The sequence below is a fragment of the Phocoena phocoena genome, chromosome 6 (assembly GCF_963924675.1).
Source record: "Phocoena phocoena chromosome 6, mPhoPho1.1, whole genome shotgun sequence".
Classification (NCBI taxonomy): Eukaryota; Metazoa; Chordata; class Mammalia; order Artiodactyla; family Phocoenidae; genus Phocoena; species Phocoena phocoena.
In genome coordinates, this window is record NC_089224.1 from 6,376,357 (window position 1) to 6,402,824 (window position 26,468).

At 45.6% G+C, this 26,468-nt stretch overlaps 1 protein-coding gene across 4 annotated transcripts in view; it reads left to right on the forward strand.

Annotated features, from left to right (window-relative positions):
• Positions 1–26,468, forward strand: part of GALNT7 (polypeptide N-acetylgalactosaminyltransferase 7) — a 115,938-nt gene that overhangs the window by 66,175 nt on the left and 23,295 nt on the right. For all 4 annotated transcript variants that reach the window (XM_065879151.1, XM_065879150.1, XM_065879153.1 and 1 more), the window contains exon 3: positions 25,435–25,601. In XM_065879151.1, the coding sequence (XP_065735223.1) occupies positions 25,435–25,601 (167 nt within the window). The remainder of the gene's footprint in view (positions 1–25,434; positions 25,602–26,468) is intronic.

Genomic DNA, 26,468 nt, shown 5'->3' on the forward strand with positions numbered 1-26,468 from the left:
TATGAAGATCCGGAGAAGAAAGTCTTTCTCTCTAGCGCCAGGAACGGGGTGAGGGCCTCAGGACACCGGTGCTGCACTGTGCTGGGCGGCGTGGACCCTAGGGGTCCCCGAGAAGCCAAGCAGAACATGATGGAGGAGAAAGGCTGCCCTGGACCACCTTTTAGTTCTGGTATCGCTGCCCTGCGCTAGAAGATAATATCTCCCAGGACCTGCACAAGGAGAAGATGAGCCCCCGGGCTTCAAGGCTGCGCGGATGCCAGGGATGGGCTGTGATGAAACTGCATGTTGGTAGCGACTTTAACTGATTGACTTTGGTTTCTTTAGGGCCCTGGTCCCCATGCACCCTGGGTTTCCAGTGGCCTGGTCCTAGCCCTGTTGTTCCTTTAAGTCCTCTTTCTTCCTTCCTTCCTCCATTCCTTCCTTCCTCCCTTCCTTTCTTGTTTTCTTCTTTTTTCTTTCTCTTTCTTTCTGCATGATTTTACAAAACAGAAGGCCTTCCAGGGGAAAAAATGTGTATGGCATTGGAGCAGGAGTGCCCCTATTGCAGTGAGTCAAAGCCAAACACCCAGCGAGGTGCTGCCCACACTTAAGAGGCATCATCTACCTGAAGCTGGCTATTTTTAGGCCACGCATAAACCAACCATTTGTTCTGGAAGCACAGTACCAGCAACCACCAGCTGGGCCCGGGGCGAGTACGTAGGCATTTTTACTGATCAGGCTCCAGGAGAGAAGGCCAGCCATGCGAGTGGGTGTAGGTGAGGTGGAACCAGTCAGGCAGGGGCTGTCCAGAGAGCAAGAGAACAGCTGTCGTGGGGGCCTGCGGTGCAGGGGGTCAGTTCTGACAGCTCCCCCTCCGGGCGGGGAAGATTCCTGGGGAGAGCTGTGAGGCGGGTCAGCAGCGCTGTTTCCTCTCAAGCAGGGCCTGGGGGAGGAGCAACAGGAATAACTTGTATGACTCCCTGGGTACACTTGTCAGTAAGTCCATCACCTTTGCTCACTTGAAGCCAAATATGTTAAAAATGCACTTAGTATCACAAATAGAATTGCTCTTTTGTCATCCTTGGAACATATAAGAGGAACAAGTTATTACATGAGTTAAAATGATATAAAAACACAGTTCACATTCAGTAATATCTTTTAGTTCATCACTGGGAAATGGCCACGGTTTTGCGTTCCTCTTCATGGAATCCCAGGGGAAAGTCCACTGTCCCAAACGTAGCCAATGTGGAGGAGACTTATTTTTTAATAACCCAGTAACTCGCTGTAGAATGAGCACTGCCGTTTCAATCAGAAGCAAAACACTCGCACCTACTGCAGAAAGGCAAGTCCCAGAGAGCAAACCAGAGCCGGGAAAAAGGGCTCCGGAGACAGATCTGAGCACCTGAGCTCCAGGTTCCTAAGACCCTGGGGATGCGCCACGGTCCCCGCAGACGCAGGAGGTGGGGGTGGGGGGTGTCTCCCGCGAAAGACGGGACCGCCCTGCGCTTGCGTCGCGTCTTGCGGGGCAGGCGCTCCCCCCAGCGGCGGACGCGCTTGGTGCAGGCCTGCTGGGGCTTCTCCTGGGAGAGCGGGGAGCAGCAGGACGGGGCTCCGGGAAGCCTGCAAACTCCTTCCTGCCGGCTGTCCTTCCCCACGCCGGCCGAGTGGGGAAGTAGCATCGGGTGCTCTTATTCAAGGCACACCGCGAAGGGTCTGTCCTGAGCAGAGAATGAAGCCACCTCGGTTGGGGTCTGGCTGCCTGTGGCACCGTGGCGCAGCCTCGGCTGGGGCCGAGCGCGGGCTGGGACGGTGCCGTGACCGCAGGACTCCAGGCTCCAGCCCCGAGGCGCTCATTTACACTTGTTCAAGCGGTGGGGATGTTTCTCGGTCGCCTTACCTGAGGTCCAAGCCTCTCTTTTACTCCCAGATGACAAGCTGTCGCCGCGATGCCGCTTCTTCGTTCCGTACTTCTCCGTTGCAGTGGCTGGTGGAGAAAGGGGTGCTCAGCTAGTGCCCGTGGGGGTCAACAGCACCCTTGTGCACTTGTGGAGCGCCTGCTGTATGTCTGGCAGTGAGTTCCGTTCTCTGACACACTGTCTCCCATCCTCATAACTGTGCGGAAACAGCGTTATTATTATTTTTTTTTTCTCTGTATTTGTAGAGGATGGAACTGAGCCTCAGAAGTAGATAACTTGAAGGTCACATTAACTAGAAGATTGGGGTGGCGGGATCCCAGTTCGAGCTTCCACACCACCTTGCCTTGTTAGTGACGCTAAACCAGTGGCTCAGGGCGGCAGGGTCGGGGGTGGAGGTGGGTATTACAGTATATACATCACATTAACTGTTTGAAAGAGGAGAACAGAAAGTTAGAAAAAGGTAAAAGGCAGAGGCCTTATATGTCATTACTGCAGGATCCTTTCCTGCTTCTAAGCCTGGTTTTCTCCGTCTCGGCAGTACTGACGGTCTCTGTCAGGCGGACTGTCCTGTGCCTTGTAGGATGTTCAGCCTGATCTCTGGACTGTGCCCACCCAACCGATGCCTGTGGCACACACCGCCCCTCCCTGTCTTTAACTGTGACAGCCCAGAGTGTCTCCAGACTGTGCCACATGGCCCTGTAGGGCAGAATCCCCCCTGGTTAATAATCCCCACTGCTCTAAGGGGCCAGTCAAGGTAACGTTGGCCAGAGGTGCCAAGCAGGGGTGGAGGGTGTGTAACACAGTGGAAAGAACAGAGATGGGACTTAGAGCATTGTGGGGACAGCAGGCACAGGTCGGTTGAACCGCCAGATAAATGAAGGTAAAACGAAGTTAGGTATTAGCAGTGAGGGTTTTGTGATGGGTCTCAGGCTACATCATGGCAGAACATCTGAACATTATCAGGGGTGTTTCAGTAATCATTCCTGGATACATGGGTCTCTCTCTCTCTCTCTCTCTCTCTCAATATGACAAACACTGGGGGTGGAATGGAGATAGCCGCCCGTCATCCCACTGTAAAAAGGCTCTATCCTGCCCTTTACCTCGTCCACCTTTCAGTCAGTGGGGGCCACTGATGACACTTTCAGAATTTGGTGCGTATTTCTCTGAGCTTTATTGTAAGTTATTCAGCCCATTCCCTTGAATTATCCCTTATTTCCATTCCCTTTCCTTCTAATCGGGAGAATTACTAATACTTGCGAGTGAAATTATTCTAAGTAACAAGAAAAATATTGGTAATGCTTATATTCTTGACCTCTGAAGATAATTTTGTACCGTACTTATCTGGGTCATTGTAGGAATTGATATTCTAGTTATATATCAGCAAGTATCGCAACGAATTATGTGAAAGTAGAACATGTAACAGTCCACCTGTTTTAACAGCTTGGCTTGTTCCTAGCCTATAGACCAGCAATTCTTCACCTTCTTGGTCAGGCCCCCTTTACCTGCTTAAAAATTATCGATAGCCCCAAATTATTAAGGTTTTTTTATATGGGCTATCTCTATCACCATTTACCATCCTGAAATTAAAACAGAAGTTTTAAATTCAAATAATAATAATAAGAAAAAGCTATTACATGTTAACATATTTTATGAAAAATAACTAAATTTTCCCCAAAAAAAGTCTGATAATAGTAGAATTGCCCTGGATTTTTTCCAGTGCCTTGAATGTCTGGTTTGTAGAAGACTGCTGAATTCTGCGTTCAGTCTGTGCCCATACGCTGTCTTGGATGAAGAAAATCTGGCCTTGCACAGACTTGTAATTGGAAAAAGGAGTGCTTTCAATCTAATCTCCTTTTCAGATAGCTGTAGATGTTCTTCGTTGATACTACACCAAAACACAAGTGGTAGTTTTTTTAAAGTAATTGCCACGTAGAATCTGAATCCCTCCGAAGACCCTTCCCTACCCTGTTGTTAGTCGGTCTCGCCCTTAGACGGGCCTTCTGCTCTTACGTGACGCTGTAGCATCATGTGTTGGCCATCTGGAAAGTACTGGTTTCCCGAGCAATGCAGATCTTCCAAATACTGACAGTTTCATTGTACTGTAAGCACAATAAAGCCCCACGTGTTAATGTCATCGTCGATCTCATCAGAAAAGTCTTCAACTCCTGGGACGCTGTCATAATTCCAAGAGTCTAAGTTTTGCTTGAGTGTTCAAGTTTTATCATCGGCAACGAATGACGTCAGTTGTTTTCCTTGAAGTGACAGGCTCCCTTCATCTGTGTTTGAGGAAATGCCAGATCCCCAAGCCTGACTGGCCTCGGTTTGTCTGCAGGTCCCTTCAAGTGCAGCGGCGTTCTGTGAGGGACTCGGTGGGTTCGGGAGCTCGGGCGCATGGTGTTCATCCTCGAGATGACCGCCGTCCTCGGTGGGAACAGAAACCCTTTCTGCACGCCTCCCACCTGTCTGACAGGATGCTGAAGCATGTGCTCAGGGCTGAGATTGACTAAAAATTATAAACCCTCCCCAAGGAAGACTCACTCCTCCATCCGGGACACGCAGTGTAAGCAGCATTGGCTTTACGCTGGCTGTGGCAGGGTGAGGGGCGTCACCATCACAGGAACCTGCTGGTGCCATTACCTTGCTTTGCCCTAAGGCACCAGCGATTTTACCCACCTTTGCGTTTGTGCCATCAGATTAAAGATCAACATAGTAAAAAGGTACTACGGTCTTAATATTATCATGAAAATATCTTGACCTAACCGAAAAGTGTCTTGGGGGCCCCAGGGATCTGTGGACCGTACTTTGTGAACCACTGTTACAGATTTTTAGAATCAACTAGATGAATAATAAAAATAATGAGACTTCAAAAAAAATTGTCGGGCTTCCCTGGTGGCGCAGTGGTTGAGAGTCCTCCTGCCGACGCAGGAGACACGGGTTCGTGCCCCGGTCCGGGAGGATCCCACATGCCGCGGAGCGGCTGGGCCCGTGAGCCATGGCTGCTGAGCCTGCGCGTCCGGAGCCTGTGCTCCGCAATGGGAGAGGCCACAACAGTGAGAGGCCCGCGTACCGCAAAAAAAAAAAAAAAAATTGTCGTCTTCCGTCTTCTAGTTTTATCATTGACAAATACAGTGACATTTTATAAAGTTCAAGGAGATCTTTTCTACCTGATTCGTTGGTAATTTCACCAGATTCTAGGGTTACCAATGATTTAGATAATTAAATCCTTAATCCAAAATTTAATTGAACTCTATTTTAATTAACTGATAAATAAGAACTTGATTTTATGTTACAAAAGTGCTAGAACATCTACAAAAGGGTAGGTGGCCTGATAGTATGAATGAGATCCTATCTCTAATTACATAGGACTAAGGGATAAAGTAATAGCCAAAAAAAAAAAAAGAAAGAAAAAAGACCAGCTTTACTATTCTTGGGACAGCAGTGTTTTCAAATGGTATGATGCGATCAGCCCCCAAATTTGGAGTAGTTTACCGTCATCGTAATAATTTAAATGATTCAGAAAAGGAACTCATGGGAGAAAACAGGGATTCAGACCCCAAGGTTCAAAGTTCAACAGTTTATCAGTTGGATACTTTATTAAATCAATATTTTGTATTGATCACAATTTCAGGAATTCATAGCACAGTGCACACGAGTTGTCTATATTTTCTAAATTCTACAGATAATATATAAATTATCATATAAATGTATCATAAAATGAGGTCAGTAGTATTAACATGATGAAAACGTTTGGTCAGACATGATTCAGGTGACCTAAGTTAGCTTCCAAACTGCTCACTCGTCGGTTGGGGACATCTATAAAGCTAGTCCATGCAACACCTTCCCCCTCAGCAAATTACCAGACAAAAAATGGTGCTTTATCATCTGCAGTTTTTATATAGACCAAAAAAATTAAGTTTAGGAGTTAAAATTAGTCTTGGGACCAAGTTTTTAACGAGGGAACTATAGCAACCTGAGGACTTGCCATGCATTGATTATTTTCACCCCCTCTTCCATTAAAAAAAAGTCTTCTATATAATACCTGAGTAGTCAGAAAGCACTTATTATTTCTATTCTAATGATTGCAAAACTTTGAGCAGGTATACAATGGAATCAGAAGAATGCACTCAAAGCCATAGTAACTAAGACTAAGACGTGAGTGGTTATGATATAGGACAAAATGTCATCGATAAGGCAAAGCCGACCCTGCGGGATGACCGAGTTGTCTTCTTTGTCCCATCAGCATCCACTATAAAGTGTAACACGCGGATGACACAGCTCTGTCCTGACAGGGCAGGAGTTCTCTGAGGACACACTGCCCCACAGTCCTCTCTGAGTCTCGTTTCCTCATCTGTAAAGAGAGGGGGTGGTCAGTGTTTTTAGTTCATCTCCTGCACAGAATCGGCAGAATCCTCTCTGCCGACGGCTTCCTAGGGAGCACCTGTGTGTTCTGGTTCTCACATCTCCTTGAAAACACCCCCCGGCTCCTCCGTCTGGTTTGGAAACCACTGAACTAGGCGTCCACCAAGGTCTTTTCCGTTTTCAAAGTACTTTTTTCTATGTTTCTACATCCTCCCCTGGGTCTTCCTCACGTTCCTCTAGACGCAGAGCCAAGTAGAACCAGCCAGCAAGCAGCTGGTGTGCAGCTGTTACCACTCCAGCTGAGCCGAGTGTGGGTCCCGCCTCTTTCTGCCCCTGGGGGCCCTGAGGCCCTACCAGGTGTGACAGCTCTTCTTGGAAAGTCACAATAGATGCAGAATCCTGGCAGAGGCACGTGCTGCATCGATTCCAGCCCTGCAGCAACATGACACTGTCCTGCCCTGGCGGGGAGACCTCAGGCCGTCCGGCAGGTGAGGTCCTCAGGTGAGCCAGGACCCCAGGCTCACCCTTCTTTGGTTTCCACGGAAGGAGGAAGGGGACCAGGACGGATGAACTAGGAGACAGTCAGCCACTCTGTGTCACCAAGACCAACCCTGCCAGCATCTCCAGGACAGGATCCTGTTGGGAGAGCTGCCCCTGTTACCCGCCCTGCGTGCCAGCCCCGGGGGTGGAGGAAGCCCATTTTGCCGCATCGACCAAGAAAGGGGTCCTGACCTCTTTCCCCTTCCAGAGGCAGCTACTGTTTGGTGAATATTTGTCACGTTCTTTCTGCACACAAAGTGCATACATATATTCATGGTTTTTAGAGCATGAAAGACTTGCTTTATGTTCTGAAAGCTCATCACTCCCTGCCCTTCCTCGTGTGGCTTATGCTTGAGCCTCACCAGCCTCTTCCCCGTGATGTGACACGGTTAGCAGACCACCAGTCACAGTGGATGGGAACCAGGGCCCGAGATCCCACTTCCGCGATCACCTGGCAGCTTTCACAGGGAATGGCGTGGGCACCTCAGGAACCGTGCTCGTCGTCTGTTGAATATTCCATTGACTCAGAATTCTAGCGCCAAAAGGGGCCGGAGAGGTCACTGTTCCTTCATTTCGTGGACAGGGAACCGGAAATCCAGAGCAGGCACGCCTCCAGGATGACCCAGCCACAGGAGGCGTGCTGTCTCCCCGGGCCTCTCTCCACACGTGTAGAAGGCCAGGGAGGTCTGCTCATCAGAGTCGTGTAAGCATGTTATCTGTGCTCTGTATGAAGCGTCTTGGCAGTAATAAAATGTTCTACTTAGGAACAAAAGGGGAGTATCTTTTTATTTATTTATTTCACATCCTTATTGGAGTATAATTGCTTTACGATGGTGTGTTAGTTTCTGCTGTACAACGGAGTGAATCAACTACACACGTACATACATCCCCATATCCCCTCCCTCTTGCGTCTCCCTCCCTTCCACCCTCCCTATCCCACCCCTCTAGGTGGACACAAAGCACCGAGCTGATCTCCCTGTGCTATGCGCCTGCTTCCCACTAGCTATCCATCTTACGTTTGGTAGTGTATATATGTCATTGCCACTCTCTCACTTCGTCCCAGCTTCCCCTTCCCCGCCCCGTGTCAAGTCCATTCTCTACGTCAGCGTAAAAGGGGAGTATCTTATCAATTGCAAAGTGACTCTCTTTAACTGTAGGCACTGAAAATCCTGACTCATTGTAGCAAGGGCCTCTGCTTGTATCTAAGTTGGAAGAAGCCGTTCTAGGGAGAGCAGAGGGCCAGGTGGGTGTGGTCCCCGAGTAGAGGGTCAGTGTTAAGGGATCCGGCAGACCCACCAATGTCGTGCAACCCTGTCACCTGAGTGCTTTTCCCTAAATTGTCTGTAGACCTCCTGGATGGCACATCTCCACGGCCGAGGGGTGTCGGAGCTGGCAGCCCCCCACCCAGTGGGTTCTGCAGTGGCCCTGCCCTGGAGTGGCTGGGGCAGTGGGCTGGGCCTGAGCCCAAGGAGAAGGGGCCGCGGGTGCCTGGGAGCCCCAGGCCCACGGATGCGGAGAGGCGGGGACCTCACACAGAGCTGAGAGGGGTCAGAAGAGCCTCTTCTGGCAAATGTGGGTGATAGCACTTGGCTCATAAAATTATTTTGAGCATTAAATGTGATAAAGAACGTCAAAGGCATGTGACACAGTCGGTAACGTGAGCCCCACTTGTCGGAGGTCACCCCCGCCTGGTGTGGCAGAGACCCTACAAAAGCTCTTGCTCTGCGAGGGTCTCGCATCGCACGAGGTGTGTGTTCCGCCTCATCCTTAGGGCGCGTCACCCTCACCGTCACATGAGAGGTATATCTGTTTTCCAAGTTAACCCTGTATTTCTTCTGGCTCTAAGCTTCTTTGGAGCCTATACTGTCATCTAAGCAAGAGACCACGTTGTCCTTTAAAAGGGTAGGTTTGCCAGTGAAACAGGCTCATTTCTTTGTTCCTACCGCTGCTAAGTGCTAAAAATCTCTTTCTCTCTCTCTCTCTCTCTCTCTCTCTCTCTCTCTTCTTGATCTCTCAATCTCTTTCTCTCTTCTTTTGGCAGCTTCTTGCAGTTTTCAGGGCACATTTTTATACAAAGCATACCTGAATATCTTACAGAATGTTCCCACCTTACTATGACTTTTTATGACCCTACTGGTTAAAGTTTTCTTCTCTGGTCTAATAAATGTTTTCGAAGCATGCATTTAATTTTAATGGAGAGAATGTAATTCAGCCTGTACCTCTAACACCCTGCAGGTTGTTTTGAGAGCCAGAAGCGTTTGCCCGTAAATAGAAATCCACCCCTCCCCCCACGCTTCCCCTTTGTAGTGGGCAGTCCAGACTGACAGGCTTAATAGCTGGCCGCTGACATGTAGCTTCTGTGCGTGTGCATTTTGATGGGCAGTCAGTTCTCATCATTCATGGTGGTGATGCTCATAAAGCCCCTGTGGACACAGGGTCAGGGATACAGAAGCATCACGGCCGGAGGAGACACAGGGATAGGTGCTCACACGCCTCTAGCACCTTTGCATCCCTGATCTGTGCATCCCCTTGTTTTATGTGTGTTTCTATTTAAAGGCACCTTATTTAGTGTGCTGTTGCATCGTAACATTGGACCCAAGGCCAGCAGCCCTAGGACTCATGCCTGCAGGAAGCCTATCTGACACACATGCTTTCTCTATCAGGCTCAGCACAACCTCACACACATAGGAGCCCCACACAGCACTGCAGCCCAACCTCGGGGGCCACGTTAAACAGCGAAATCAGCAACCAAAAGCACAAAATAAGAAATAAGTAGACTAGGGCTTCCCTGGTGGCGCAGTGGTTGAGAATCTGCCTGCCAATGCAGGGGACACGGGTTCGAGCCCTGGTCTGGGAAGATCCCACGTGCCGCGGAGCAACTAGGCCCGTGAGCCACAGCTGCTGAGCCCGCGCCTCTGGAGCCTGTGCTCCGCAACAAGAGAGGCCGCGACAGTGAGAGGCCCGCGTACCGCGATGAAGAGTGGCCCCTGCTCGCCGCAACTAGAGAAAGCCCTCGCACAGAAACGAAGACCCAGCACAGCCAAAAATAAATTAATTTTTTAAAGAAAGAAAGAAAGAAGGAGACTAAACAGGCGCTGTAAAGGACATGTTCACAGTACCAGAGTAAGAGCGTCATCTTGTGCCCACCTGTTCGCATTTCCCTGCCCTGCACGTGTTGTCAAATGACCACAGAAATGTCCCAAGTACTGATTCTGAGTTACAAGTACATTTTAGAGAGTAAGCAAATTAACAGACAGAACCCACGAATACTAAGGAGCCCCTGTGTTTTTGTATATTTGAGTATAGAGTGCAGGTTAATCACAGAAATACTTAGTATAGAGTTAATGGACAAAGCGCCCAATATCCCATTAGAGTAAATGCAAATCTTTGTAACACTGAAAAATAGTAAATCTAATAGACCAAATATTTTTACTTGTTAATTTACACCGGAAGGAAAATCTGACAGTGGCTTTTAGAAATGTCAAGACCAAAGAGCATAGACTATTAAGATTTTCCATTCAAAGAACAGAAATAAACTGGCCTGGTTGCGATTCAGTGTACCCCACCCCCCATTCATCTTTCTTTTCTGCCTCCCACCCCTCCTTTCCGCCCCTCCCCCCATACCTCCTTTACTGTCTTCTTGCTAAAGAGGCTTAGGAAGGAGCTGGAATCATGCCAGGATGGGCTCACAGAGGCTGCTGCAGTCAGCGCAGGGGCCATGAACCAGGAGGTATTGCTGCACTGTTCAGAATATTTATTAGATGTAGTGCTGAAATAGTCTCTGTTGATAAGCAGACCTAACCTGAGTTTCTCAGGTACCGGTGACCGTGTAAAAGTGGTAGTATCTTACTCTCAGGCCCCAATGCATCACTCACCCACGTGGTTAGATGCTGTATTGAGTCTGTTTAATTTCCTAGTACCTAGCCTAGACTTTTTATCAGGAACATTTATTAATTTCAAGATTTTATCTCCCCTCTTCCTCGAGAGAAGTGATTGAAATTCTTTCCAGTAGCACATGAGCAAAGACCATCCCACCTGACTCTTACTTCAGCCTTCATTTCGGAGGAGCACAACACGGTCTAATGGGCCATGGCCATGAAGTCAGCTGTCATAACGCCGGAAAAGGGATGGACAGCTTTTGAGAAGGGAAAGTTGCAGGCTTGGTGCTGGGAAGGTTTCACATACCAGCAGGATCCAATAAAACCGCAGATATCGCCCCCAGCTGATTGTGGACAAGTTATTTTTTTTTCAAATAATTTTTTAAAACATTTATTTATTTATTCACTTTGGCTACGCCGGGGCTTAGTTGCGGCATGCGGGATCTAGTTCCCCAACCAGGGATCGAACCCGGGCACCCTGCATTGGGAGTGAGGACTCTTAACCCACTGGACCACCAGGGAAGTCCCGTGGGCAAATTATTTACAAAAGTCCTGTGCAGAAAAGAGCAAGATAACGTACATGTGTGCATATTTCTAGAACCGGAAAATACAAAATGTTAATGAAATGTACTTTGAAGTATAGCCACTAGTTTTTTGTTTGTTTGTTGTTGTTTTTTTGCGGTACGCGGGCCTTTCACTGTTGTGGCCTTTCCCGTTGCAGAGCACAGGCTCCGGACGCGCAGGCTCAGCGGCCATGGCTCACGGGCCCAGCCGCTCTGCGGCATGTGGGATCTTCCCGGACCGGGGCACGAACCCGTGTCCCCTGCATCGGCAGGTGGACTCTCAACCACTGAGCCACCAGGGAAGCCCTAGCCACTAGTTTTTAACAATTCTGCAGGGGTACAGGAAAGTACTGCTATTGGCACTATGTAAGGCTATGGATCCTTTCATTGAGAAATCTTTAAAATTAAAGTGGGAATACTTAGGAGGCAAATACAGTCAAACTTGTTTCCTTTCAACTGTGACGGTAACCCTTATGGTAGTCTGTGCTCGCCAGAAGAAAGACTTAACAGACTGGCATCAGCTTCAGAAAACAAGACTTTACATAGCCACAGGGTTCAATTAAATTGCTCCTCTGAGGTCTTGAGTTTAGCAGCTTAGGGGGAAAAAATGCCCTTTTTTAAAATGACAGTGTTTTGTGAATAGAAATTGCAGGGGGAAAATGGCTTCTGCATCCTACTGTCTTAGGAAATGAGGAAGCTGCAGAAACAGCTTCCTCGCTCACGAAGGCCTTAGTATATAAGAGGTCATTGTGGGGTTCGGTGCTATGAAGCTCATCTCCGGTCAGCAGACACCAGGCAAGCACGGTGGGCACATGGCCAGGCCTGTCAGAGGGGCTCAGAGTGCGGGAACTGGGGGTGGGCGTATGTGTTAATAAACCAGTGATGTCCATTTAGGTATTGAGAGGAATTTAAAAGGCAACCCTTTTTACCCCTGAGCAACATAATTGAACATATCTCAATTGCTGCAAAATGTATACAGTTTTTAAAAACTGCTTCAGAATATTTAGGATTGATTTCTGAGACTTTGGGTGGATTTTGAAGAAGTATAATTTTTCTTCCACATGGAATACTTCACGTCTAAAATGCTGATAATTAAACATACTTATTCAGGGATGCTGGAAACACTATCCTGGCACTTTGAAGGAGCTGACTTTCCTGTTCCGATTTATAAACCTCCACGAGCTGGCAGCCGGCCCCCACATAAGATGTCTTCCCCCGCGAGCTCTCACGTCTCTGTGTGTACGTCCCGTTCCCCTCCTGGGCAGGGTGTCTGCTCTCGGGACAGCCATCCTCCTGCACCCCGTTCTGTGTCGCCCCCCTGCTCTACCAGTGTAGCAGGGTGATGGGATTCGACGGCATAATTAACCAGCTGGTATCAGGAGGGAAAAATGGCAGCAGTGAAACACAGGCACCTGCAGTCTGATTTGCAATTCTGTCCAATAGCCTACTATTGAATCAAAATGCAAATGGATATAAATAGTAGTGTTTCTATAAAATGTGCCCCCCGCTGCTTAGAAAAGATGCAGTGGGGCAAAGCCGCCCACTGGGTGAATGCCGGGGAAAACGGGGAACTCCAGCTCTGGGAAGCCTTCATGGGATGGTTTTAGTTAGAAAAGAGGTACCAGGATGGACCTCTTGCCCAGGGGTTAGATGCTTGTGAAGCTTTCGAAGCTACTAAGTGATGTTCTGTTCACTTGTAGTTGTCTTAAGTAGCAATTTTATTCCTAAATATTCTGAAAGAGGGAAGTATATATATTGAACAGAAAACTTAGAAGAGGAGAATAAAAATCATCTGGCAGCCAGGCAGGAGTTTTTACAAAGATGCGCCATGCAGGGAGGGCCACATTCCTTCACTGGTCCCCTGCTTGCTGTGACATTGCTGTGATGACCGAGCTACTGGCTCGGTGTTTGTGCCGCACAAGGATTATTCAGCAGGACGGATCCCCGTGGACCAGCCAGAACAAAGGATTAGTAACCCTTTCCTCGTGCCTGGTGGTGCTTCCTTGATTCTTCTCACCGTGCAACACACCCCTGGTCCCCGCTGCTCTGTCAGCTGCCACCCCACACAGATGAGATTCGTGTTGCCGTTTTCCTTTTTCCTTTCTTTTTGGGTCATCGTCTCCCTTGTGTGTGGCCCATCTGTACACCTATTAGAAACCCAGGGCCTCTGAGGAGAAAAGTTAACAAATTGATGAGTCACCTCACTTGTGATCTCACAGCTGTTCAGTCCTTGAGTTCCTTTGGCAGTGTTTAATGAGCTACAGTGTTTTCCAAAGTGGTGGTTTGAGACTTCCTGGCATCTGTCTGCCTTCTTCGGGGTGAGAATGAACATTCCCTGTCACTCACTTACCTTCACAGTAGCATCCCATCTCTGAGCATAACCCTTTTGATAACTAACTTCAGCTTACTTTTGGCTATGCATTAAGTTCCGGAAAATTACAATGAAGCAAAGATGTAAGAGAGAAGATCATTCAATTAATATAGGAAAAGAAGGATACTGCTTTAATGATTTCTAGAAACAGTATTACCCACTTCCTCTTCCACAATATTTATTAAACATCACATATGTATCCATTATACGACGTGCTAAACCGGCAACATGTCTTTTTCATACCTTTATGAAGGTAAATCGCTAAACATACTGCATATATTCTTAGAGCCCCAGAAATTGCCTGTTCTGCTAACTGTTGTACATTATGTACTCTTTTCCACATCTGTATTCAGAGTTTTGTAGTTGAGTCTTCAAAACATCATCTAGTGTATTTATATCCTCATTTTGCTGTAGGAACATTAGTATCAGTGTTTAAGACCTTCCATAAATAAATGTTCTTTGGCCTATATTGATAACTCCTTTAATACCTAACCATGCTCTGGTGGGGAAATTATTTGCTCAGTCCAGCCTAAAGTCACCATGCTGCCCTGTAAGTTTACATCTTTTTTCCCGTCATTACCAGGGTCAGAATCTGCCTTTGGAAATACGGGTCCCGCACGTGGTCAAGGTGACTTCCTTGTTGAAATCAGAGCACATGGAGAAGGCATGTAATCACTCACTGAGGGATGAAACACGGAATAGGAGATGATTCAGTAAACATTTTTTTCCACATCTTTATTGGAGTATAATTGCTTTACAATAGTGTGTTAGTTTCTGCTTTATAACAAAGTGAATCAGCTATACGTATACATATATCCCCATATCCCCTCCCTCTTGAGCCTCCCTTCCACCCTCCCTATCCCACCCCTCTAGGTGGTCACAAAGCCCTGAGCTGATCTCCCTGGGCTATGCGGCTGCTTCCCACTAGCCATCTATTTTACGTTTGGTAGTGTATATATGTCAGTGCCACTCTCTCACTTCGCCCCAGCTTCCCCTTCCCCCTCCCCGTGTCCTCAAGTCCATTCTCTATGTCTATGTCTTAATTCCTGTCCTGCCCCTTGGTTCATCAGTACTGCTTTTTTAGATTCCATGTATATGTGTTAGCATATGGTATTTGTTTTTATCTTTCTGACTTACTTCACTCTGCATGACAGATTCTAGGTCCATCCACCTCACTACAAGTACTCAGTAAACATTTTAAGGAATGTTTGCAAAGTGTGATCTTCAAATCAGTGTTGAACTTAAATTCCCAACTTGGTCTCCACGCAACTGTTACACTGACTTGTGTTTTGGTGCAGTGCCGTTGGTCTCCACTGACAGCCTCTAGGAAGACAGCCCAGGGAGGCTCATCACTGCGTTTACCATAACGAGGCCCCCTGGAAAAAACATCCCAGCTGGTCTTTGCGCCAAGAATATCGCACTCTTTCCGAACAACTGGTTTGTTTAACACAGTCCTGACCAGGTTTCCCTGCTAGAAAATTCATGCCAAATTGTGGCCCATCCATTCGAAGTATGGGGCGGGGGTGGGGTGCAAGGCCACCTTGCTGCCCAGCTCAGGGGGTGCCGCCTGAGTGTCTTCTCTGTGAAGGGTGTCCCAGGACTGTACACGCAGGACCCCTTGGCCCTCACATATGCACTTTTAAAATCTTGTTTTTGCTTCCTCTTTTTTCTTCTTGTTCTTTCTTTATCCATCTTTTCCCCCTCCTGTTTTAAAGTTTTGTAATATTGTTGTATTCTGTGTGTCTTTGTAAACTGCTTGAAGTCCTTTGTGGAATAAGGTGTAGCATAAATTAACGTCAGAAAGAGAAAAACAAATACCATATGCCAACACATATATATGGAATCTAAAAAAAACAATGGTACTGACGAACCTAGTTGCAGGGCAGGAATAAAGAGGTAGACATAGAGAATGGACTTGAGGACATGGGGTGGAAGGGTGCAGCTGGGGAGAAGTAAGAGTAGCATCGATATATATACACTACCGAATGTAAAATAGATGGCTAGTGGGAAGCAGCCGCATAGCACAGGGAGACCAGCTTGGGGCTTTCTGACCACCTAGAGGGGTGGGATAGGGCGGGTGGGAGGGGGGCTCAAGAGGGAGGGGATCTGGGGACATGTGTATATATATGGCTGATTCACTTTGTTGTGCAACGGAAACTACCAGGGTATTGTGAAGCAATTACACTCCAATAGGAAGTTCTATTAAAAAAAATAATAAAATAAAAATAAGTTACAGATGCAAACCTGTATGGGTTCATGCCCCTAGCATCGTTTACATCCATGCCATAGCACCCAGACCCTTATTCCTGGTAGTGGTGGTTGTCTCAGCTTAGATATATTGGTGTTTAAGCTGGTGTTTCTGTAAAATCAGAATATGGCATGAAAGTGCGTGTGTGAAATGAGAGTCCAATATAGCTAGAAGCATTCAGCTTCCACTGTGAAATATTCTTTTTCTTTTCCCAGGGAGTTTTGGAGAAATGTACAAGAACATATGTCCAGTACTAGGATTCTCTGCCAGATTTTTTCCCTAAATTGTGGCTTGACATTTCAGATCATTAAGTGGACACATCTGTCCGAATTTGTTTTCCTTTTCAAAAGAAAAAAGATCATTTGAAGACAGCTACCCAGCAACAGAGTCAGCATTCTTAGTTTGCCCTGATGCAGTTGGCATTCTCAGCCCTGGAATCGGGCACAAATCACTCCACAGAGCTGAGTGCAGCCGTCTGTTCATGGCTATATATCCCCTGGGTGTTGAGCAAAAATAAGGAATTCATTTTCCTGTTCGTTTGGGTTTTTTTTTTTTTCGGTACGCGGGCCTCTCACTGCTGTGGCCTCTCCCGTTACGGAGCACAGGCTCCAGACGCGCAGGCTCAGTGGCCGTGGCTCATGGGCCCAGCCGCTCCGCGGCATGTGGGATCTTCCCGGACCAGGGCACGAACCCGTGTCCCCTGCATCGGCAGGCGGACTCTCAACCATTGCGCCACCAGGGAAACCCTCCTGTTTGTTTTTAAGTATATATTGGTGAGTAATTCTTGGTAAATCTGTGGTTTAGGGGAAAGAATCTTAAAGGCTTTGTTTCTAAATCTTGCTTCTGTCACTAGCTGTGACTTTGAGCAAATCATGTGGTCTAGCGGGGCCCCCGCAGGACTATTCAGGTATGATCGTGTATGTACCATACAAGCCAGTAGAACTGCATTTCTTCAGCCCGGGATGAAATGGGATCACAGTAACTAATACGAAAAATACCACTTATTTGGCTCAAACATTATCCGCTGTGCTAGAATTTTAGGTCCCTCAAATTCTTCCCAGCCAGCTCTGGAGTCAGCTGTTGAACACCCTGGGAACGAATCTTCCCTGACTCCTTCACGCAGGGGGGCTTCCTGTTGCTGCCTACCAGCCAGTGCTCCCCAAACCCTTGGCCCGAGGTCCCTGGTGCCACTCTCATCCCCACCACAGGGACAGAGTCTGCCCGTGGAGCCACTCTGGCACCTGCCATCTGTGAAGTACCCATCTTCGTGGAGAGCATGCCCTTCACACTTGCTTGGCTTGTCAGGACACTAAATAAGCCAGAGCATCGGTGGGGCGGCAGAGATGGAGCTATTCTCGAAGCCATCGTCCAAGGCTCCCGCCCCAGGGTTTTTGTACACGATCCACGGTTGCTGCAGAGGCCAACAACCGTGTAACCTTAGGAAGCCGCTGGCTGTTTGGAGCTGTGAATTCCAACTGCGCTGTGACTGTCTGATGGTCACTGACAGCTGAGCTGTCATGGGTAAGGACGGGACGGCTGTCCCCCACTACTTGTGGGGATGCCAGGAAACTGCCTACCAGAGGAGGCTAGAGGAAATGGAAATAGGACAGATACAAGCTTTTCAGAGAGCCCGGGGCCACAGGAGGCCACCAGCGATCTGGGCAGATAACGGTCCTGCTGCTTGTTCTGTGAATTACGCAAAGCAGTGGTTTTTGCAGCTTCCTGCCTTAGGAGTCAGCCTTGATGAGCTAGAGAATTTCTGGTCTAAGTCATTCTGCTCTGCTAAGAATTTCTCCTTTTTCTCCAACACATTGGTCACTTGGACATGAAATAAACCTGAGCCCCTCACCTCTCTGCCCCAGAAGATGAAGTTGAGATGCAGCTACCCGGTTGGAACCAGGGCACTTGCTTAAAAGCTTGCACACGTGGCCAGCATGTGGTTCTTAGTTTAGATTGAGCTGATTGGGAGTGTGGACCTGATGGAGATTACAGGCGTGATGAGCTAAAGCCACCCATCATCCCTGCCTTCATACCGTTCGGGTTTCTTGCCTCCCAACTGTGGCACCATATGGAACATGCCAGAGGAAGCATGGCAGACACCGTGCTTCCTCAGTTACTGAGTTTCATCCTGAAAAGCTTTTGCATTAATCCTGTGTTCATTGATTTTGACTTTCAACCCCAATGGAGCACAAGTTAAAGATTTATTTTTCTCCTTTTCATTAATATCTAATTCATTAATGAAGAAAATATGTGGTATTCTATGATATAGTACAACATTGTGAAGAGTATTCCTAGAAAAATTTTTGAAATCAAATCAACCAATATGTATGGAATATTAACATAATATATGAAAACACTGTTCCAGCTATGAGCAGAACTTGTGGTGATGAACTGACATTTTCATCTTGGAGGAAGACTGGGTTCTGTTAGTACAGACTTAATTTTGACCCTCAAGGGAAGACTGACTGATAAGAAGGATTGATAAGAACATTGGGGAAAAATAACTAGACCATCCTAGAGTTTCTAATAATCAAGGAAAGGGATACACGCTCTTCAAGGCATAGAGGTAGAGTTTTGAGAAAATGATTAAATACAGAATAATATTTCCTGCTTCAATTTTATGTGCCCAGTCAAAAGAAAGAATATATTATCAAGAAGGGAATAGTCTACCTGGGGGTGAGAACAGGGAACCCAAAGAAGAGACGTGATCATTGTACCCACAGCTGTCCATGGGACAGGTGGCCTGAGTCTGAATTTAGTCTGTTCAGCAATCCCTATTGTGGAAGAGCACGCATGGAGATTTCAAAGCCAGCAAGATGGGGCTTCCCTAGTGGCGCAGTGGTTGAGAGTCCGCCTGCCGATGCAGGGGACGCGGGTTCGAGCCCTGGTCTGGGAAGATCCCACGTGCCACGGAGCAACTGGGCCCGTGAGCCACAACTGCTGAGCCTGCGCGTCTGGAGCCTGTGCTCCGCAACAGGAGAGGCCGAGACTGAGAGGCCCGTGCACCGCAATGAAGAGTGGACCCCGCTCGCCGCAACTAGAGAAAGCCCTCGCACAGAAACGAAGACCCAACACAGTCAAAAATAAATAAATTAAAAAAAAAAAAAAAAAAAAACCCAGCAAGATGATCAGATCTCAGGCTTGCCGAGCAACCTTCCGACTGTAACCAGTTTTTCATAGTCTGCTGAATTAGATATTATTTATTGATAAAGCTTAAATACATAAAGGCTTTATATCAAACTAAAGATGTTGAAAAAACCTAGCTGGGACAGAGAAAATGGAAGGAAATTGTTAATAGGCATGTCATTTTTGGTTATGAAATCTATTTTTGACTTTTTAAGTTATAGAAAAGTCACTATGAAAATTTGTCATTCCTGTCTTCTGATACAAGCACCTGGCACCACATAGGTACCATGAAAATATTGTGTAAAAAATACTTTTAAGAAAAACTCTGCAGGATAAACAAGGTCCCACTGTATAGCACAGGGAACCATAGTCAATATCCTGTGATAAACCGTAATGGAAAAGAATATGAAAAAGAACGTGTATATATATGTATAACTGAATCACTTTGCTGTACACCTGAAACTAACACAACATTGTGATCAGCTATAAGTATGTGCGGCCAGAGAGTTCTGCAATAACTAGCACGGAGCGCGATGCCCTTGGTGCCGAGGGTCTTTAAGCTTTCTTGGAAAATGAAGTGCCAGAAAGGAGAAACTACTCAAAAGTCTGTAACAGAACTCATCCATTTCAAGGTGGCATCGTGTTTCCGTTGGCCCTCCTTCTTCTTGGAGCTTATTACAGATTTTATGCCAGTAAAGTGAGAGAAATGCTGCAGAATGGGGGTCTGACCTCAACACAGGGTGCTTCTCTCAGGACTGAGTCTTCTGGTCCAGGCTCTAAATTGTCATCGGCACTTGCTTGCGCGCTCTCCCAGCGCAAATGCCTGCCTGCAGTGCACGTATCCCTCCGGCTGCTCCCGTGCCCAGGGGCGACAGGAGGGTGGCGCCCTCGAGGTGTTGGCAGCAGTTTGGCCGGTACCCGCCATCCCTGCCACCCACTCCTGGCTCCCAGGTGTACTGACCTTGCTCACCTGCTGCACCCCAGCCTGTGGGCCCCTCCCCACGCCTGCCCCGCTGTGGGCGCTCATCTCCCCTCCGGCTCTCATGGGCATCCTCTGAGCCCGCGGGCCAGGCTCCGGCTTAAGCCGTCCACCCCGTCGCTTCCCTGCACGTCGCCTTACTCCTTACGTGGTGGCTCCTGGCAGCCCTGGTTCTTAACTCTGTTGCTGACAGCAGGTGGAAACGTCTACGCTCTCCGGCTCCATCGAGAGCCAAGGAGACTGCACAGAAGAGGTGGGAAGGGACTGCTTAGCTCCCCCTGCCCGCATACCCACAACATCATCTCTACCCCATGCTGCAGCCTCCCCGATGGGCCCCTCCCCTAAAGTTCAGAAAGGGAGGCCGGGCTTGAGCCCCTCCTTCCATCTGCTTTTATTCTGGTCTATCGACTATCTGCTCTATTTTGGTCTTCCTCCGGATTTTCCCCCTCTCCTGCTAGAAGAGCATCTGTCTCCACCTGCCATACGGACTGACTGATTCTTGACAGTACCTCAAAATAGTTGGACCGTAGGGTGGAGAGTGGACATTACGCAGAGGAGAAAACACATCTAGAGGCATTTCAAAGATACCCTTAGAGCAATTCAATAATATTTATCGAGCAACTGCTCTGTGTTAGATGGTGGTGAGCAAAGCAGATGAGGTTCCTGTCCTTAATGCGCGTACAGTCTTGAGCCTTTTGTAGGAAGGATTCCAGGCAAGGGCGGGTGTAGAGATTTATGCATAAGGATGATCATTGTCACAGCATGGAGCCAACGGAAATGTCCATAAGGAAAAGGTCACATGAATTATGGAACAGCCAGGAGTTCCCTGGTGGCCTAGTGGTTAGGATTCTGGGCTTTCACTGCCAAGGCCCAGGTTCAGCCCCTGGTTGGGGGACTGAGATCCCGCAAGCCACGTGGTGCAGCCAAAAACATTTTTTAATTTAAAAAAATGATGGAACAGCCATACTTTGCAATGTTGTGCAATAGTTACAAAGAATTAGATAACAGGATAAAGCTATACATACATGAAAGAAGAATCTATACATACTTATCAATATACATATCTACAGACATACATTTAATATGTCTGCATGAGCATAAAATGTCTAAACACAACAACTAGTGACAATGATTTCCTCTAGGAGGTGAGATTTGTTGGGGAGAGGGAAGGGGGCAGCTTTTACCTTTACTTTATATACTTCTATATTGTTTGGATTTTGTACAACAAAGTGTGTATTGCTTTTGTAATTTTTTTCAATTTAAAAAAATTTTTTATACAAATTTTAAAGGTAACTTCATTTGTGGTAATTACAAAATATTGGCTATATTCCCCATGTTGTACAATACATTCTTGAGCCTATTTATCTTATACCCAACAATTTGTACCTCCCTGCCCCCAATATTGCCCCTCACCCGCACTGGTACCCACTAGTTTGTTCTCTATGAGTGTTCTTCTTTTTGTTATATACACATAGTTTGTTGTATTTTGTGGATTCCACATGTAAGTCATATCATATGGTATTTGTCTTTCTCTGACTTATTTCACTTAGCATAATGCTTTCCAAGTCCATCCATGTTGCTGCAAATGGCAAAATTTCATTCTTTTTTATGGCTCAGTAGTATTCCATTGTATGTATGTATGTGTCTGGTGTGTGTGTGTGTGTGTGTATATATATATATATATATATACACACACTGCTTCTTCTTTAATCATTCACCTGTTGATGGACACTTAGGTTTCTTCCATATGTTGGCAATTGTAAGTAATGCTGCTATGAACTTAGGGGTGCACGTATCTTTTCAAATTAGTGTTTTTGGTTTTTTCAGATATATACCCAGGAGTGGAATTGCTGGGTTGTATGGTAGTTCTATTTTCAGTTTTTTGAGAAATCTCCATACAGTTTTCCGCAGTGGCTGCACCAATTTACATTCCCACCGACAGGGTACAGGGGTTTCCCTTTTGTCCACATCCTCGCCAACATTTGTTATTTATGTTCTTTTTGATGATAGCCATCCTGACAGGTGTGAGGTGACATCTCATCATGGTTTTGATTTGCATTTTCCTCATGATTAGTGATGTTGAGCATCTTTTCATGTGCCTGTTGGCCATCTGCATTTCCTCTTTGGAAGAATGTCTCTATTCAGTTCTTCTGCCCATTTTTTAATTGGGTTGTTTGTTTTTCTTGATGTTGAGTTATATGAACTGTTTATATATGTTGGATATTCACCCCTTATCAGTCATATCATTTGCAAATAGTTTCTCTCGTTCAGTAGGTTGTCTTTTCATTTTGTCAATGGTTTCCTTTGCTGTGTAAAAGCTTTTAAGTTTAATTAGGTCTCATTTGTTTATTTTTGCTTTTATTTCCCTTACTTTAAGAGATGGACTCGAAAAAAAATATTGCTTTTGTTTGGTAATTTTTAAGACAAAGAAAACAGGAAAAATATATACCAAGAGTTGTAGTTACTGGCACATAACCTAGTTTACATATTTGGAGTTATTTCCAAACCGTACAGAGGTGAGGGAAGATGGAGAAATTGGGAACACACTCTCTTCCAGCTCTTGTCCCCTTGTCCTGTAGGAATGCAAGGTAGCACGTCCAGACCTTCCGATGGATGGTCTGCCCAAGCAGTCCCTGGGACAGGAAGGTGTCTGCTGTGGGCCCCCTCTCGTCTTCACTTTCCCCCTTCCTCCCCTCCTTCATTCCCTCTGTTTCCAACAGTCCTCATCTGGCTCATTTCCCCAAGCTGTCATCTTTTGCCTTAGAAATCAGCAAGTTCCAAATCTCCTTCCATGACTTAAATATCTTCACCAATTCTGGTGTCTGTTGTAAACCAAAATCTGTGTCTTTCCCATCCAGTTCTGCTTCTTTAGGCCCAGTGGTTAGACTCAGGGAAGAAAATTATTGCCTGAATCTCCATCACAGCGTTTGCTTGTTTTTGCAGTTTTGGGGAGGGAGATCATTTGTCCCTACTCTTCCAAAATTAGACATACCTGCCCAGGTTAGTTTCTCTCCAGAAACACTCATCACATCTTCTTTCAAAATCTGCATCCCTCCACTACTGTATTTTTTAACTTGGTACTCTGAAAGAACACGTGGCCCCTCCCAACCTTGAAAAGCCCTCTTTGTTGCCGAAGGCTACCATGCCCCCACCCCCTTCCCCATTCCTGGGGTATCTCCAGGCCACAAAGGGCAGGGAAGAGGGGGAGGGGAGAGAGCTCCCATCACATAATAATAAGCTCGATGTGTGCCTTGTATTGACATTATATTCAATGTCAGTATCAGTTCTTAGACCTTAGATCAATTCTTAGCCATTCATAGATAGGTATAGCTAGTGTTTTTTCTTTTTCTTTCATTTTACTTTTAACAAGATTTCTTATAAACCCAGGATAGCCTAGGTTTATGTCCTGGCTTCATTACTCTCTAGCTGAGTGATCTTAGGCAGTCATTTATCCCTGACCTCAGTCCCCTCATCTGTAAAATGGGGACATTAATAGTACTAACCTCATTGTGATGTTGGGAGGTTAGATAAGTTAATAAAAGTAAAGCACAGAGAATAGTGCCTGACACATAATAAGTATGCTGGTATTTGTAATTATACTGCAAATGCCCTTTTGTAACTTTTCCTCTTCAGTTTTTTTCATATTTTAATTCTACCTTCCAAAGATTTAGATCTTCCGTCTATTCATTTTTTATCTGAATCACATGCACACAATTCATTGTGTGCTATTATCTTTTCCTCCTCACTTCTTTGGTGTCAGTACTTTTTAAATCATCCTTCTCGTCTCACTCTCACCTCATGGCTCCAGGACGCCTTCCTGCCCACCTGTCTTGAGGTTGAATGAGGGCCACCTGTCAAAGCACCATGGTTTCCCCACTGTCACACGCAGAGGAAGTGCAGACATTTGCTCCGTGTCTCACGGTGGGCTTCATAAGGGCAGAGACTGTGTCTGCTCCTTGATGCTGAGCTAGTGCCTAGCTCAGAACGTAGCGGGTACTTACTACTCCTTTAACAAGAAAATGCAGATGTAAGAAATAAGATTTAATGGATTCCAGACTCAGTCTGTATTTCTATAAAAGCAACCTCTAAGAACACAGACAATTGAGAACTACGTTGAAATGGAAATAAATACCCAGAGAAAACATTGTTTGCATCTCTGTTGGGCCAGGTCCTGTTTTAGATAATGGTGGTATAGGTTATCAAGCTGATAATGTTACTTGCTGCTTTAATGGTTTTAAATTTAATCTTGGGAACAAGCTTTTTACTCCTCCATGAAAAGCTTTGGGATTAAAAAAAAAAAAATCTTTCCTTTCCACTTACCAAGGAGAAGGTAATAGGCACCAGATGCTAGTTCGAAAGCTAACTCCTGCAGAAAGAACACGGGTCTCAGATTGTTCTCATTCGTCTGTCGTGTTCTTACTGTCTTGTTCTTCTCCCATCACCAAACAGAAAAAAGTGGGTGTGTGTGTGTACATACACACATATATGTGTATACACATATGCTTGTATATGTATAATATACACACAACTGTACCTCGTTATCCACCGGGAGATAGGTTCCAGGACCCCTTCGGATACCAAAATCTATCCGTGGATACTCAAGTCCCTTATATAAAATGGCATGGTATTTGCATATAACCTATACACACCACCCTCCTGTATACTTTCAATCGATTATTTATAATACCTAATACAAGGTAGGCACTATGTAAATAGTCGCCATGGAAAATTCAAATTTTACTTTTTGGAACTTTCTGGAATTTTTTCCCAATATTTTTGATCCACAGTTGGTTGAATCTTAAGATGCAGAACCAGCAGATATGGAGGGCCGACCGTGTGGGGGGGGGCAGGGGGGTTCTTTCCAACTAGAAAAAGGTTTCTGGCAACTTTATCCCTGCTACAGTTATTTGAAGTAATTTTGCGTAAAACACTTAAAGACCCTTCTTTAGTCAATCTAATAACTCTAAACACTATTAGAACTTTGTTTATTCATCCAACAGTTAATTTTGGAATGTCTCTCGTATGCTGCCCATTTCATGTTTATCTGAATGTTTTAGCCATATTAGAACAGGACAGCTTTCAAACACAGTTATACAGTGGTTTATTCACGGCAAGAGAAATAAATCCCTTGCACCAGAAGCTCAAGTTTTAAAGTAGAAAAGAAACTGAGGTTGAAGTCATGGAAAACAAACCTTAATACCATCCCCAGCTGAGAAGCATAAATTCACAAATTAGTTCTCTTTGTCGCAATAAGTGCTGGTTGGTGAAGAAGTAGCTTGAATATGAGTAACTTCATCTCATACCAGCTTCCCTCTTCTACCTTGGGTTTCTGTTAAAATATAAGATGTATTTCATTCACTTACCTTAGTTAAGTCCATAATATTTAATCCAATCAGAAGACGTAGTCATAGTAAGTTTGGAACCAAACATTGCAGATTACCTCTGAATAAATATGATGAAATGTTCCTTTTGTAGATGCAAGTATTGGCATTATGATGAAAACCTGCTCACGGCCAGCATTGTCATCGTGTTCCATAACGAAGGGTGGTCCACCCTCATGAGAACAGTTCACAGCGTAATTAAAAGGACTCCAAGGAAATACTTAGCAGAAATCGTGTTAATTGACGATTTCAGTAACAAAGGTAATGGCTATGGAATCGGCATTTTTCTATAAAATAATTATAAGCAATTGCAAAAAGGTGATCTCAAAATAGTCTTCAGAAATTAATAATTAGCATCTATTATCAACAAGTTGGCGCTATGCTAAGCATTGTATGTGAATTATTTTGTTTAGTTCTGACAGTAAGCCTTGTGATACATTGTTCATCTTCATTTTGCACTTGAGGCTCAGAGATGTTAAGTAACTTGCCAGCAGTGACAGAGATAGTAATTAACAGCTGCATCCAAATCTATAGGCTCATAAGTCTGTGTATTTAACTACGGTCTTATACTATACCAATTCTTTGGGCATTGGGTTTTATAAAAATTTAATCGTAGAGGTAATTTATTGAATGACTGAAAAAATGCAATGGCATGTATATTGCGATGCCATCCAAAGCTCCGTCCAAATCTATATACTGAAACCTATATACCTGTTTAATAGCTTGTATTTTGCATTTCAGTGTATTTTGAATTTGACCAGAAACCATGGACTATTTTCATTTATAAAAGAAAGTACCTACTAAAGCTTATTTTGTTCTAGATTTGATTTAAGATAATTGAATAGAAGGAAAGTGTGTTTTATTTTTTTTACTCTCTTTATGGAGCAAGCTCTAACACATTTAGGGAGACATCGGTTAGTTTTGGTTCAACTTGATTAGAGAGAGATGGAGCAGTGATTTTCCAGATAAGTGGGGTTTTTTAAGTTAAAAGTTTTTTCTTCAAATAGATCCATTATTGTAAGCTGAATATATCTTCTTAATGATGTAAATATCAAAAGATAGATAATGCTATAGCTCAGACCCCAAAGCAGCATGTAATTATGCTGCTAAAACCCAAGTCTGGGCAGT